Here is a 13,744-nt window from a genome sequence, read left to right as displayed (position 1 = left end):
CAGTTGACCATATAAGAACTTGATATATGTTAGTAAACATTTCACTCACTTACTGTGCAGGGTCTTCTAGTGGTGAGGAGCTGTAGGTATCGCAGGGCTGCTGCTACTAGGCACACAGTGGTTGTCAAAGCGTTCAGGGCACAAAGAGCAAAAAACACTTTCTAAAGGCAGAATAAGAGAATAATATTTAGCTACAATTAGCTGTGACTTACACCTGAAATGTGTATTCTTGTCTGATAATAGGGCCAGTTCACACCACTTCACTACAACGCCCATTTACAGTAGCCCAAAAGAGCAGGTAAAATAGTTTCCATTATGATGTCCAAAGCTTTTCACATTAATGCAATGCACAGTATTGTACAGTGTGTAGATTTTTATTTAAAAACCCGCTTGCAACAACCTTTAGTTTTTAAAAACTCACTGCAAATTAGGGCATTTTCAGTCACATATCCACAATTTCAAATGTTTGCAGGGAGTAAATTGAACAAAAAAAGAGGAATTAATCATGTAAAATGCACATAAAGTGCATCTTGAGGTGTGTTAGATTTCGCCACACAATGTTAAAATGTTTTTATGAACTTTAACATAACACATATATATTTTCCAATGCACTAGTACAGTGGTCGGCAAGCCGCGGCTCGCGAGCCACATGCGGCTCTTTACACGCTTTAATGCGGCTCTTGTGTGCCGAGCGCCTGCTCCCCTCCCTCCTCTCGGGCGGCAGGGACTCTGCAGCGTGATCCAAAAAAAAACAGCCAGGGCAGCGCGCTCAAATGCAATGATTGGCCAGTCTCGCTGCCACTCACATCCTGATAGCCAGTGATTGGCTGTCAGGATGTGTGTAGGCGGGGCAGCGTGACGAACGTGAGAGGAGCTAGGCTCCTCTCACAGTCTGCCCTGAAGACCGGAACGGCGCGGGAACACGGCGAGAGGAACGCGCGGAGCAAAGGTAAGTGAATTGACACGGGGGACTTGGCTTACTACTTGCTACTTACTTACTACTACTATATGAGGGATGAATTTATAGGGGGGATGAATTACTATGGGGGATGAATTACTATATGGGGGATGAATTACTATGGGGGATGAATTACTATAGGGGGGATGAATTATTATGGGGGATGAATTACTATATGGGGGATGAATTACTATGGGGGATGAATTACTATATGGGGGATGAATTACTATGGGGGATGAATTACTATGGGGGATGAATTACTATGCGGGATGAATTACTATATGGGGGATGAATTACTATAAAAACTTATTGAAACTAAAAACAGTGTACCATCCTATGTATTTTCAGTTTTAAAAATGTGGCTCTCAAAATAAATTTCAATCGTGGTTTTGGCGAGATTTGGCTCAGTTGAAAAAAAAGGTTGCCCACCACTGCACTAGTATAAACAGGCTCCAGATCCACCTTTGGTTTTCTGAGGACAGTCAAGCAACTCATACTGGCGAGAATGCCCCTTGTTGATAAATGAGCTCCTACTGCATCCTTGTAAAATCTAGACAGAGAAATTCTTATTAAGCTAACTACAAATGTTAAAAAGAAACTTTACCCATAGCAGTTTGATAACAAGTAATGTTCTTTAACAAAAGAACATGCATTCCACATTAATAATTATGCTACCAAAATTAGTGTGTGCTGTAAAATGTCTACAGCTTTGCTCCTGCTTCTTCTTGCTGGAAGCCACCATTTTGTTGAAGCCCAGAGCATTCAATTTCTATTGGTAACTCTTCCTCTCTCCTTGGTGTCAAAAACTGTATGTCACGTTCTTCAATTAAAATATGTACATTTCCAGCCTTGGGTGTATGTCTTGGCTGAGATAAAAAGGAAGGCTAAGAGAAGTTTAACAGTGCTAAAAGTGATACTTAACTTTTTTCTTTTCTTAAAATAACAAATATGTCATACTTACCTGCTCTGTACAATGGTTTTGACAGAGCAGCCCCAATGCTCCCCTTCTTGGATTCATCACTTGTGTTCCTGGCTCCACTCCCCCTGCTAGTGCCCCCAGAGCATAGGACACACAAAAAGGGGCTCGGCACCGCCTCCTGCTCCTCATTCTTGGCTCTGATTGACAGCAGCAGCAGTCAAAGAATGCAGTAAGGTAAACCTTTTGCCTTTTAAAACCACTTGAAGTTCAAAGGCTGCTGATCAGGAAGAATAGAGAGAAAATCAGGGTAATAAGATAAGACACTATCCTTGTAAGTTTAGCTTTTTTGCACACCAGAGTTTGTCCTTTCATCTCTCCTGATTTTCTTTTCTCCCTCTATGTTCCCTCAGCGCAGTCTGTACCATTTCTGTTGCTTTCTCCTCCCTTTAGCCACAGTAAATCTTAAAGCTGTCAGTCGATCCGCCTTTACTGACTCTGATTTTAGACACAGGACTGTGAAGAGAGAGCAACTGAGCATGCGCAGAACAGGGCGAGAGAGTACATTACTGGATTTAAAAAGTGTAGGAACTTATTTTTAATGTTTTACATAGCTATACATAAGGGGCCAGCCTGAAGTAATCTATCAGGACTAAATTTTCCACCTTAATTTTATCTAACATTAGCTGTTGCCTGTAGCAGCCTTTCTCAACCAGGGTGCCCCGGGTGGGTGCCTTGAGGTTTCTTCAGGGGTACCTTGGCAAAATGTCTAAAAAAAATCCCAAAATATGTATAGAAGCCAGCAGGTAGAACAAGCCTGCCTTTTTGTTACACAAAGCCACAGGTTTTCATTGTGAACCATTGCGACATTCTAGCCACCAGTGTTCTAAAAACCAATGACATCATCAGATAAGGAGGATGTCAGCTGCCTGCACAGCATCCTAGTTTGACCCTCCCCCGCCCTTCTTCATCAGTGCTGGGGTCTCATTAGCTCAGTGATGGAGAAAACTGAGGGAGAAGAGAAACACTGGAATACTACCAGTACCAGTATTTGTACCAGTGTGAAAAAGTGTATTTGATGTGGAAGAATAAATCACCTCTAATGTTGGGTGTCCTACACGTGTGGATGTTGCTGCTGCTATTAGAATAGTTTTTCACATTTTAGAATGGGGTGCCCTATTAAAATTATGGACAGGCTAGAGGCACCCCATTTTAGATTGGGGTGCCTCAAGACTGGCCATAATTTTAAAGGGTGCATTGACTGAAAAAAGGTTGGGAAACACTGGTCTATAGAAACAAAATCCAAGCACTGTTTTGGAACCTTTTCCAACAGTGCATCATTTTTCAGAACTCAGAGGAGTACAAAAGAAGGTTGTACTAATGAACTGAACTAAAACATTTTTTTTCAACTTTGGATAGTGGGAGGAAAGCCATAAAACACAGAGAGAACACACTCAGTCCCAAGTGTGCTTTAAAGCCACATTTCAAAGAAGAGAGACAGGAATGCTAACCTCATACAGTATATACTATGCTGTAGTTAATAAAGTTGTCAAAATACTAAACCAGTTAATTAACGTGCTAATGCCATCAGGATTGAAATGTTTTGTGTTTTTTATGAACAGACAAAAGAACATTGAAAACGACTAAACTATAGCATAGTTTTAACATTTACTGAAAGTTTTGGGTTAGATATCTGATGACTGAGCAATCTTAAAATTGTTTACATAGGCTCTGCCACTTCAAGACAGACTAATTTCTTAGTATATCCTTCAGATACATTTCATAGTTTAATAACTGGTTTAAAGACTTATTCACATTACTGCACTATGTTGCATTGGTACCATTCTGAGTAGTACCCCAATTAACCTAACCAACAGATGAGCATTGAGCTGCCAAAAAAGCAACATGAACCTTTTTTGGTGCAGTAGGCAGTCCATTCAAATGAAAAAACTGCCTTAATGCAATGAAAATTAACATGAGGGGACTGACACAACACAATAGCGTAAATGAACACAAACACAAAAATGATGAGACGTTGCCAGCAGTCTACTGCAAACATATATGTTGGGCAGCACAGTGGCTAAATGGTTAGCACTTCCGCCTGGCAGTACTAGGGTCGTTGGTTTGAATTCCAGCCACTGCACCACCTGCCTGGAGTTTGCATGTTCTCCCTGTGCCTGCGTGGGTTTCCTCCGGGTACTCCGGTTTCCTCCAACACTCCAAAGACATGCTGGTAGGTTAATTGGATCCTGTCTAAATTGGCCCTATGTGTATGTATGAATGTGAGTTAGGGACCTTAGATTGTACACCCCTTGAGGGTTAGGTACTGATGTGAATGTACAATATATATGTGTAAAGCGCTGCGTAAATTGACGGCGCTATCAGGGTGGATAAAAATCAATGATTTTTTTTAAAAAATCAAAAAAAACAGAATTTTTTTATTTAAATCGGATTTTTTTTAATTTAAATCGGATTTTTTTAAATAAAATGCTTTTTGAGGAAAATATATTACCATCCAAAGGTTATTCTATCATGAAATAACGATTAGTTTTTTATTATGTAGAATAAGGCTGTATATGTTTAATTTTTTAATTTTTTTGGTAAATAAATTCCATTAATCCATTCACAATGTCATGCTCTTCCAGAGGTTTCTGTAAGATTATTGGGCAGTTTCTCTGCCTACAAGATATTATCACAGATGCTTGGTTTACTTTTGCAGTTCTCAAAACTGAATTTGACTCAGCGGAGATCACATGCCTCTTTTTCACAGCAAAAATGTTATAACATGAACAGAGTTAAGAAAAAGACCTTAATCCTAACTTCTACAAACCTATGAATACAGATTCAACCCCTTCAGTGCTAAGTTTCAAGAAGTTCAGTGAATAGAATAGAAACAATATTTTTCTGATTGTTTGGAGTGGAATAGACCTGCACAAGAAAAAAGTGAAACTAAGTGTGAGGAGGAAGGGGCTGACAGTCTAAGTTTCTTAAAATATAGATATTTTGTTTAGCCAAATTAGTTAACAAACATGGATGTTTGTTTAAGCAAATAACATATGCTGTAATGTTATTGTTTTAGTTGAATAAATCTATTTAAATTGTTATTATTAAGGTAATGATTATTTTTCTCCTTCCTAAGTACAACAGAAAAGTTGTCCAAATATGAATGATTAACCTATTAAACTGGGGATAAAAAAACTAATATGAAAAGTTGTTATTCTAAAAATCTTCATCTACTTGCATATTAAAGTTATACCAGCAAGAATTAGTCTTTATGTAGAAAACTAGGATTTAAATCAAGCCTTACTGACTAGTGATTTAAATCGTGATTTAAATCAGTTTGATTTAAATCAAATCCACCCTGGGCGCTATATAAGTACCTGAAATAAATAAATATACACACATTAATTACTGCAATGGCACGTTAGTCAAATAAGCCTATGTTTTGGGCCACAACGGGATTTTCCTTTAGCAACCTGCCTGCCATTACTCCTGTCAACTGATTAACCAAGAAAGAGTTTATGTTACTGCTGTCGCTCTTGGCAGCCACGCCGGGCTTAACTTAAGATCTCCCTGCTGCTCTACAGATGGCCGGTCAATGGACTGTGCTTTGATTAACCTGCTTAAAGTCAGAACATTGTGCTTTGCTGTTACTCGGAGCAACCGAGATGGCCCTTTAGGTTGCAAATGTCTATTGACTGCTTAACAGGTGTCCTCAACAAAAGACTATGCTTCAAATGTTCCTGCTGTAATCAGTAAAGAGCCACTTAACCAGCTGCGTCCCATACACAGTGTGGACCTGCTAACGGTACAGTATACAGAGAGACCAGAGGGCCTGAATCAGAAGGATGGAGAAAGATTGATTTCTGAATCTCAGAGCAGGGTCAAGTCCCGGGACCGCGACTCCCCTGCCCCTTTGGCGGACCCTTACAGAGGAGGAGGGTCACCAACCACTATCCACCCTTTGCCCGAAGATGTTGCTGGAGGGGTGGTGCCCACATGTGCTGCCCTGTTGGAATCAGCAGATGCCCTGGAACAACTGGCTTCACCCACCAGCCCTGACCGGTCTGCCTGGAAAGAGCATAGCTGCAAGTACACACAATCGTCAGGTGAGCCAGCGGACAGTGTCAGCGGTAGATTGTGAGTCACCCAGGCTGTTGGCAGAGTTTGGACCTTTAGAGATCGAGCAAGAAGGGTGGTCTATAGAGTTAACAGAGGAAGAATGGGACTGGGGGGGAACCACAGAAGAGCTGGATTCGCTGATGGGAACGTCAGAAGCCCCTTACACACCAGACTCTGCTGGATGTTCCAGCACATCAGAGTCTGTAGGGATACCTACCCAAGCCCAACCACCCAAATTCTTCTCCTCACCCTGGCCTAAGGTCAAAGCCAAGTCTACTGATCTGCAGAGGTGGGTCATCCATTCTCCTCAGTCCTGTGTGCAGCCAGGACTGGGGGACAAAAAGTTTCTTCCTCACTTCTCCCATTTGTAAAGGGATATACAGAAGAGGGTGAACTTGGAGTGGGGACTAGATTACCCGTACAAGTTATGGACACAGTTGAGGAGTCCAGGGCTCAATGGGAGTTGGACTTGATCTGGGACTACATGCATGTCCCGAAACACTTGAGAGGACCTCATTTGAAGGAAGCTTGGGCCCGCTTTCAGGATATCAAGCAAGAATGGAGCAAAGGCTGGGCTATTTACAGGGACTCGGTGGTAGTTGTGTAGACTGGCCAGCTTAACCGAAGCTACTCTGTGGCCACCCGGAAACCTGATGGCACCATGGTAAGACTGCCCAGCCCATAGAAATACTACTAATACCAAAGCGGGATCCCAGTCTAGTAGGCCTTTGTGTCCTGCGTATTACGGACTTTGCCCGACTCTTAACTCCCAGATATGCTGGTCTAGGGGTGATTGCAAGGAGACCGCTCAGTGCCACTATTTTCCTAGGAGGGGCTCCTCCTCAAATCAATTAAGGACTTAAAGTAACGCTCATTTAGAATGCAATGCTGAAGTGCTTTATTATCTATCTTGCCAGTATCTAGGCTATGTTTGTTATGGTGTCTTCTACCTTATTGTTTGCAGATTACTCAAGGCGGCCGTCTTTCCTGTTGGCAGCACAGAAGACCTCTATTAAGCTTGTGGAGGGTTTCCCTTGAAGTTGAGGCACTCGATTGTTTGCTCTAATTGTGTATATATGTCATTGTATATATGTTTCCAAAAAAAAAATTGGCCTTTGCCATTAGCTGCAGAGAGGTAGCTAGGTTGTAAAAATGTAACTTTGCATATTGAAATCTATTTTTCTACTGACTAACCTATTTGTATATATTTTATTTCCCCTTCCCAGTTTTTGTACCCTTTTTCCCCTTACATATTTTTTGTATAGGATGCCCTGCTCCTGGGCTCAGGAGCCATTTTGTTCTTTTTTTCCCCCAGCCAATGAGGACATGGCTGTCTTTCAGTGGGGATTGAATTAAAGGGAGCTAGACTTCAATGGTTAGAGGATGAGTAGCAGTCTGGGTGTAATAGCCAGAGGGGGGTCAAATTGTGGTCAGTGCTGGGATGCTCTGCAGGCCAGCTCTCCTGGAATTCCTCCCTGCTCTAGGGATTTTGGAGGAAGGCCCTGGAGGCAGTGGGTAGATCTGAGGAGTGGCTGGTTGCACTTTGAGGGATCCTAGCCAATCCCCAACAAGATGTTGGCAAGGGACTGGGACACCCTTAAAAATGTTGGAGCCTGCTCAGTAGCAGGAGAGTTCGGGTGGAAGACAGAGAGGAGGATGTGAGGCTGAAGGAAGGAGGCTGCGAAGAGGCCCAGTGGGATGGGACCTACATGTAGGCCTGGAGCTGGAAAGGAGGAAAGCTCAGAGCTCACCGGCCCCCTAAAAGAGGAACACCTGTATGGCAGGGAAGGTGCAGCCTAGCTGATAGGCCTGGTAGCAGCCACCAACACACAAGTGGTACAGGAGAGGATCTGAGTGAGTACACCTACACCCCCTGGGTGGATAGAGGAAGGAGCACTCTGGTGGAAAACCAGATTAGCCACCTGCCAGTGACTGTTCATCTCTTAAAGTGACAGGAACTGGATCCCCTGTTCAGGGATACCTCCAGATTGCTGGGTGAAGAGGAGAAGTTCATCTAAGGTCTGGGGTGGTACACTAAGGAGACGCTGGCTAGCTCTTCAACTCAGATTGTGTAGTGGTGAAAACTTGTAAATAGTTTCAGGAAGTTGTCCTCAGTTTATCGGTACCCTTGGGCATCCTGTATACCCCTAACCCTATCCCAGGTTAAATCCTCTAAACAAAACAACAGAAGCAAATCGCAAGGACTGATTTTTGACTCTGGATGCAAGTTTGTGTGAAGATGTGTGATGCCTGGCTGTGCAGGACTATAGAGGGACCCAAATCTTCTAGAGTCTCCTAAGGGGGTAGTACTACAATTGTTTTAATGTGATTTGTGCATCGCCAAGCTCGAACACTGAAAGGAGTACGGTCCTCAACTTTTGATTTGAAGACACAAACCGTGACAACTACAGAATAACTGATCCAGAGCTTAAATGTAACATTAAGCCAAGTAAATAAGACAATACAAAAAATAAAATAAACCTATTTAGTATTTTTTTTTTTTATGCATATATGTACATAACGTTTAAAATGCACCTTTTTATTGCTTGAATTATAAAATGACCTTCCATTTACTTTAAGAGTTTTCTACTTGGGTACAGACGAGCAAATAAAAAGATGAAAAAAAGTTTAAAAACCTGGTATTATTTGATACGGAAAATTGCTAAATTATAATCTGTAAAATGGGAAGCAGGTAGATTCTTGCTGGAACATAAAGAATGAACATAGTCTTTGCTTTACACCCCTTCAACCTTTATTAGACTTTGAAGTGTGCAGTGTCAGCATAGTCAATTGGTAAATTAAGACGACTACTAAATTCCTGGAACATTACAGCACAAATCAACCTCTTTGTCTTATATTACTGGAAGGTCACCCTGTCCCTGACAATGTTAATGTATGCTACAACAAAACACAGACCTCCTTGCCAGAAATCCTGAAACAATGGCACCATGTCAGTGACTTACAACTAAAAGATAACCCTCTATATCTGATGCTACAACAGTTCCATGAAAGAAACTGAACAAACGTATATAGCCATTGTATCAAACGCTAATCGTAATATATACATTTATACATATATATATATATATATATAGAAGAAAAGCTTTATTTGACACTTTAAACATATTTTAAAACAAACAGCCCACACTCCATATCCATGTGAAATCCACATTCAGAGTGATCACCCCAGTATGGTCACAGCCCATGGACCAAAGATGAAAGGTCCCACTGGTCTGCCACCAGACAGGAATGATGTTGCTGTGCACTAAGCTGCTTTCTAGGAATAGCCTGTACCAATGGCAAATTGTATATTTTACTGCAGGGATCTCCAAACTATGGCCCTACAGCTGTTGAAGTACTACAAGTCCCATCATACCTCCGCCTCTGGGAGTCTTGCCTGTGGCTGTCAGAGTTTGCAAGGCCTCATGGGACTTGCAGTTAATCAACAGCTGGAGGGCCATAGTTTGGAGACCCCTGTTTTACTGTAACATCTAGCTATTCCTGCATTCAATCAGTTGTAACGTTTTATAGAATTTGATCCATCCAGACATGGGAGAATCCCAAATATAATACAGTTCAATTAGTTAATGTAATATACACTCACCGGCCACTTTATTAGGTACACCTTGCTACTGCCAAGAAAATATCCTTCCACACCATTACAACACCACCACCAGCCTGATCTGTTGATACAAGGCAGGATGGATCCATGCTTTCATGTTGTTTATGCCAAATTCTGACCCTACCATCTGAATGTCGCTGCTGAATTTGAATGCCCACTCTCCTCTGACACCAACAAGGTATTTTCGTCTATACAGCTGCCGCTCACTGAATATTTTCTCGTTTTCGGACCATTCTCTGTAAACCCTAGAGATGGTTGTGTGTGAAAATCCCAGTAGATCAGCAGTTTCTGAAATACTCAGATCAGCCCACCTCGCACCATCATGCCACGTTCCAAGTCACTTAAATCCCCTCTCTTCCCCATTCTGATGCTCGGTTTGAACTTCACCAAATCATCTTCACCACATCTAGATGTCTAAATGCATTGAGTTGCTGCCATGTGATTGGCTGATAAGCAATTTGTATTAACAAGCAATTGTACAGTGTGTGTATAATCCTCATATCATATAGGCGCAGGAACAAGTGGATATACAGCGTGCATTGGAGTGTCATGGAAACTAATTTTACTGCACAGCAACAATGATAAGAACCTGCGCTTCTGTGTTCTGCAGAATGCGATTTTGTTTGCGTGATCTGCATTCCCCCCAACACACAGATGTGAAGATGGGTCTTGAGAGGTGAACACACAGTGAGGATTTTATTTCGATGTTTCGACGAGGCACAAGCTTGTCTTCCTCAGGACCTGAGGAAGACAAGATTGTGCCTCGCTGAAATGTCAAAATAAAACCTTCACTGTGTGTTCACCTCTCAAGACTTGCGAGTGTCGCTCTCTCTGTTGGCCTATATGTACTACAGGCTCTGCAGCGCACTCAGGCCCATCTCACTGATACTGTATGTGTGCAGTGGCAACCTATACATATGGTTTCTTCTGGCGATTAGTGTTTGTTGCAATAGGTTACCTTTGTTCAGTTTCATTCAGGGGACTGTTGTAGCACCAGATGTAGAGGGTTATCTTTTAGTTGTAATCTTCATGCTTTTTTACCCAGGGGCTCCAATCATGGCCCTGTGTGTGGATAATGGGGCCCTGAGCCAATATTTGGCTGTGTTCTCTTAGTTTTTATGTCAGTGAATGACCCTTTATCTGTGAATGAAGACAATCAGTAAAGTTTTCTAGGCAAATTATCCAACAAAAATGATTTCCTCAAAGAAAAACCCACTCAGCATATATGTATAACTTCAGTAAACATACATCCTTTCTGTAAAAAACATTTACTGTTTACGGAGTGTCCATGTCTTCAAAATGTATGCAGCCATGTCATGCTGGACTGGAACTGCATTTGTGTTTAATAATCTAAACCTTCTTCCACACAGAAAGTTGAGAAGTCCTAACAGCTTAATTTCTAAGATAAAAGGTCCTCCTAAGGCTCCATGCACACGGGAGTTTTAATAAAGCTGGTAACGTTAGCTGTGTAAAGTCACGTAAAAAACGTGAGTTTTTTAGCAGTTTAGCGGTGTTTTGCCACGTTTGCGTTTTGCCTCTTTTTTAACCCCCAAAAAATTAATTTATTGGTCAAAAAAAAGTCCAAAAATGCTGGTTTTCCGCGATTTACTGCGTTTTTCAGCTTTCAAGGGTTTTTACAGCTAAAAAAACTCCTCTAGAAATCCACTAGTCCTGGGTTTTTTTTCCAGCGAAAAAACGTCCCAGCCAAAAAACGTTGATTACAGTCTATGTGTGCATAGAGACATAGGATAACTTGCTGGGGAGTTTACTGGCTATAGAAAAAAATGTCAAAAGCCAAAAACAGCAGCTGTAAAAATGTCCAGTGTGCATGAGGATTTTAGCAAATATATTTTCTGTTTTTCAAATTATGTCACATCCTGTCAGGATCAATTTTATTCAAAGCAGAGCGCTGATGAAAGCCTCAAGGAAGAACATTTACTATGTGTAAACATGTCTATTTGCAATTTGAAGTGCCCTGAGTTGCACAGTTCTATTATTTGTTTATTTCAGGTACTTATATATAGCTGTCAATTTACGCAGCGCTTTACATATATATATTGTACATTCACATCAGTCCCTAACCCTCAAGGGGCGCACAATCTATTACAGTCTATATGACTTATTATCAACTTGTAGATACAGTATATTTAATGAAACTAACTGTACATACCATTCAAAGACAAGTTTTTCTTGTTAAAGAATGTATGCTTGAAAAGCAACCATACATTCTTTTTATTGAAGCCCATTGAAGAAAGAGAATTAAAAATTCCCAATCAGGTAATACTACTGCCCATAGGATGCTCGGATACTGGCAATCAAAAAGCCAGTTCCTGTATAACTGCCTTTAACCATCGTCCCTCAGTTTTGTGAGCTAGCAGTAAAGAGAGCCAATAACACAGGGGGTGGGAACAGTGTCCCTCAAAAAGATTTTACAGTAAATTAAAAATCTAATTTTCCTTATTGTCCATTGAGGGACCTGAGAAATTAAGAACATTCAACCAAATTGGACAGCTAAAATAAGTCCAACTTTTAGAGCTGGGCGACAGCCACTGCACGGTCCAACAGATGTCGAGATAATTCTACTAAAGGAGCAAATTGGATCATGCTTTGCTGGGTTTTTTGCCTTTCTCTGGATCAACTGTTGGTATAGGATTATAACTTTTTTTTTTTTAATGGTTGAACTGGATGGACTTTTGTCTTTTTCTAGCCAGACTAACTATGTAACTAAAGAAAACTAAATGTATCTGAAGGAATCAAAATCTGAATCCAGGCTAGATGAAAAAAAGGCCAAAGCAAAACTAAAAGGGAGCACCAACGATCAACCTGGTGTTCCAGATCAGGACAGATAGTCAAAGCTAAGAGGAAACTGCTACGAAAAGCAATGATTGGCATCGAGCAGGTTGAACAAGGTTGAACAAACATGCTACCTGAACTGGAGAAAACCAGACTAACAACTAGTGTTTTCAACAGGAAAGTAATCCCTCTGATGAAGAGTGGGCGTGATGTAACGCGTAAGGGCATGGCCATGGGCAGATGTGAACTGTGTCTAACACTACCTGGAAGTGCAGCTTATCTGGTGATGTTTCTTATCTGGGTTATGGCGTTTTTAAATATATTTACATGTGAGCGCAATACTTTTTAACATCATAAAGATACCCTCGTTAGTACATACTGGAGTGTCCTTTTCTCTCCTCTATTAAGGGTGATTATCTCAGACCTCCAACAACCCCCCCCCCCCTTAAACCGGATCCCATATCTGGCTTGATGCTGTTTTAAAGTACAACATTTTTTGATCAAAGCTAAGTTATAGCACTTATCTAATGGTGCAGGTTTTGAGCACATGAAGAAGCAAATGAGCTGTGAAGAGTTGGATTGGTCACAATATCACTGATTATTTCACTTAGTATGGACTTGGTTTATGGACATTCATTTAATATTTAGTGTATACTACACCCTGTACACCTTCATACAGTGAGGAACAGAAGTATTTGAACACCCTGCGATTTTGCAAGTTCTCCCACTTAGAAATCATCGAGGGGTCTGCAATTCACATTGTAGGTGCATTCCCACTCTGAGAGACAGAATTTAAAAAAAAAATCAGGAAATCACATTGTATGATTTTTAAAGAATTTATTTGTCTTGCACTGCTGAACGTATGTATTTGAACACCTGAGAAAATCAGTGTTAATATTTGGTACAGAAGCCTTTGTTTGCAATTACAGAGGTCAAACGTTTCCTGTAGTTCTTGACCAGGTTTGCACACACTGCAACAGGGATTTTGTCGCTGAGCAACACGGAGTTTCAGCTCCCTCCAAAGATGTTCTATTGGATTTAGGTCTGGAGACTGGCTAGGCCACTCCAGAACCTTGATATGCTTCTTACGGAGCCACTCCTTGGTTATCCTGGCTGTGAGCTTCGGGTCGTTGTCATGTTGGAAGACCCAGCCACGACCCATCTTCAATGCTCTGACTGAGGGAAGGAGGTTGTTGCTCAAAATCTCACAATAAATGGCCCCATTCATCCTCTCCTTAATACAGTGCAGTCGTCCTGTCCCCTTCACAGAAAAGCACCCCCAAAGCATGATGTTACCATCCCCATGCTTCACAGTAGGGATGGTGTTCTTGGG

At 41.4% G+C, this 13,744-nt stretch overlaps 1 protein-coding gene across 1 annotated transcript in view; it reads right to left on the bottom strand.

Moving 5' to 3' along the window:
* The window catches only part of ENTREP1 (endosomal transmembrane epsin interactor 1), an 89,039-nt gene that overhangs the window by 34,895 nt on the left and 40,400 nt on the right, over nt 1-13,744 (bottom strand). Inside the window, exon 5 of the mRNA XM_089691050.1 lies at nt 54-161. Within this exon, the coding sequence (XP_089547176.1) occupies nt 54-161 (108 nt within the window). The remainder of the gene's footprint in view (nt 1-53; nt 162-13,744) is intronic.

Source organism: Staurois parvus, unplaced genomic scaffold (assembly GCF_062004578.1).
Source record: "Staurois parvus isolate SC_StPar_1 unplaced genomic scaffold, SC_StPar_1.0 ptg000549l, whole genome shotgun sequence".
Lineage (NCBI taxonomy): Eukaryota > Metazoa > Chordata > Amphibia > Anura > Ranidae > Staurois > Staurois parvus.
The sequence above is the reverse complement of the archived record's forward strand: the minus strand, read 5'-3'. Positions and strand labels throughout refer to the sequence as shown.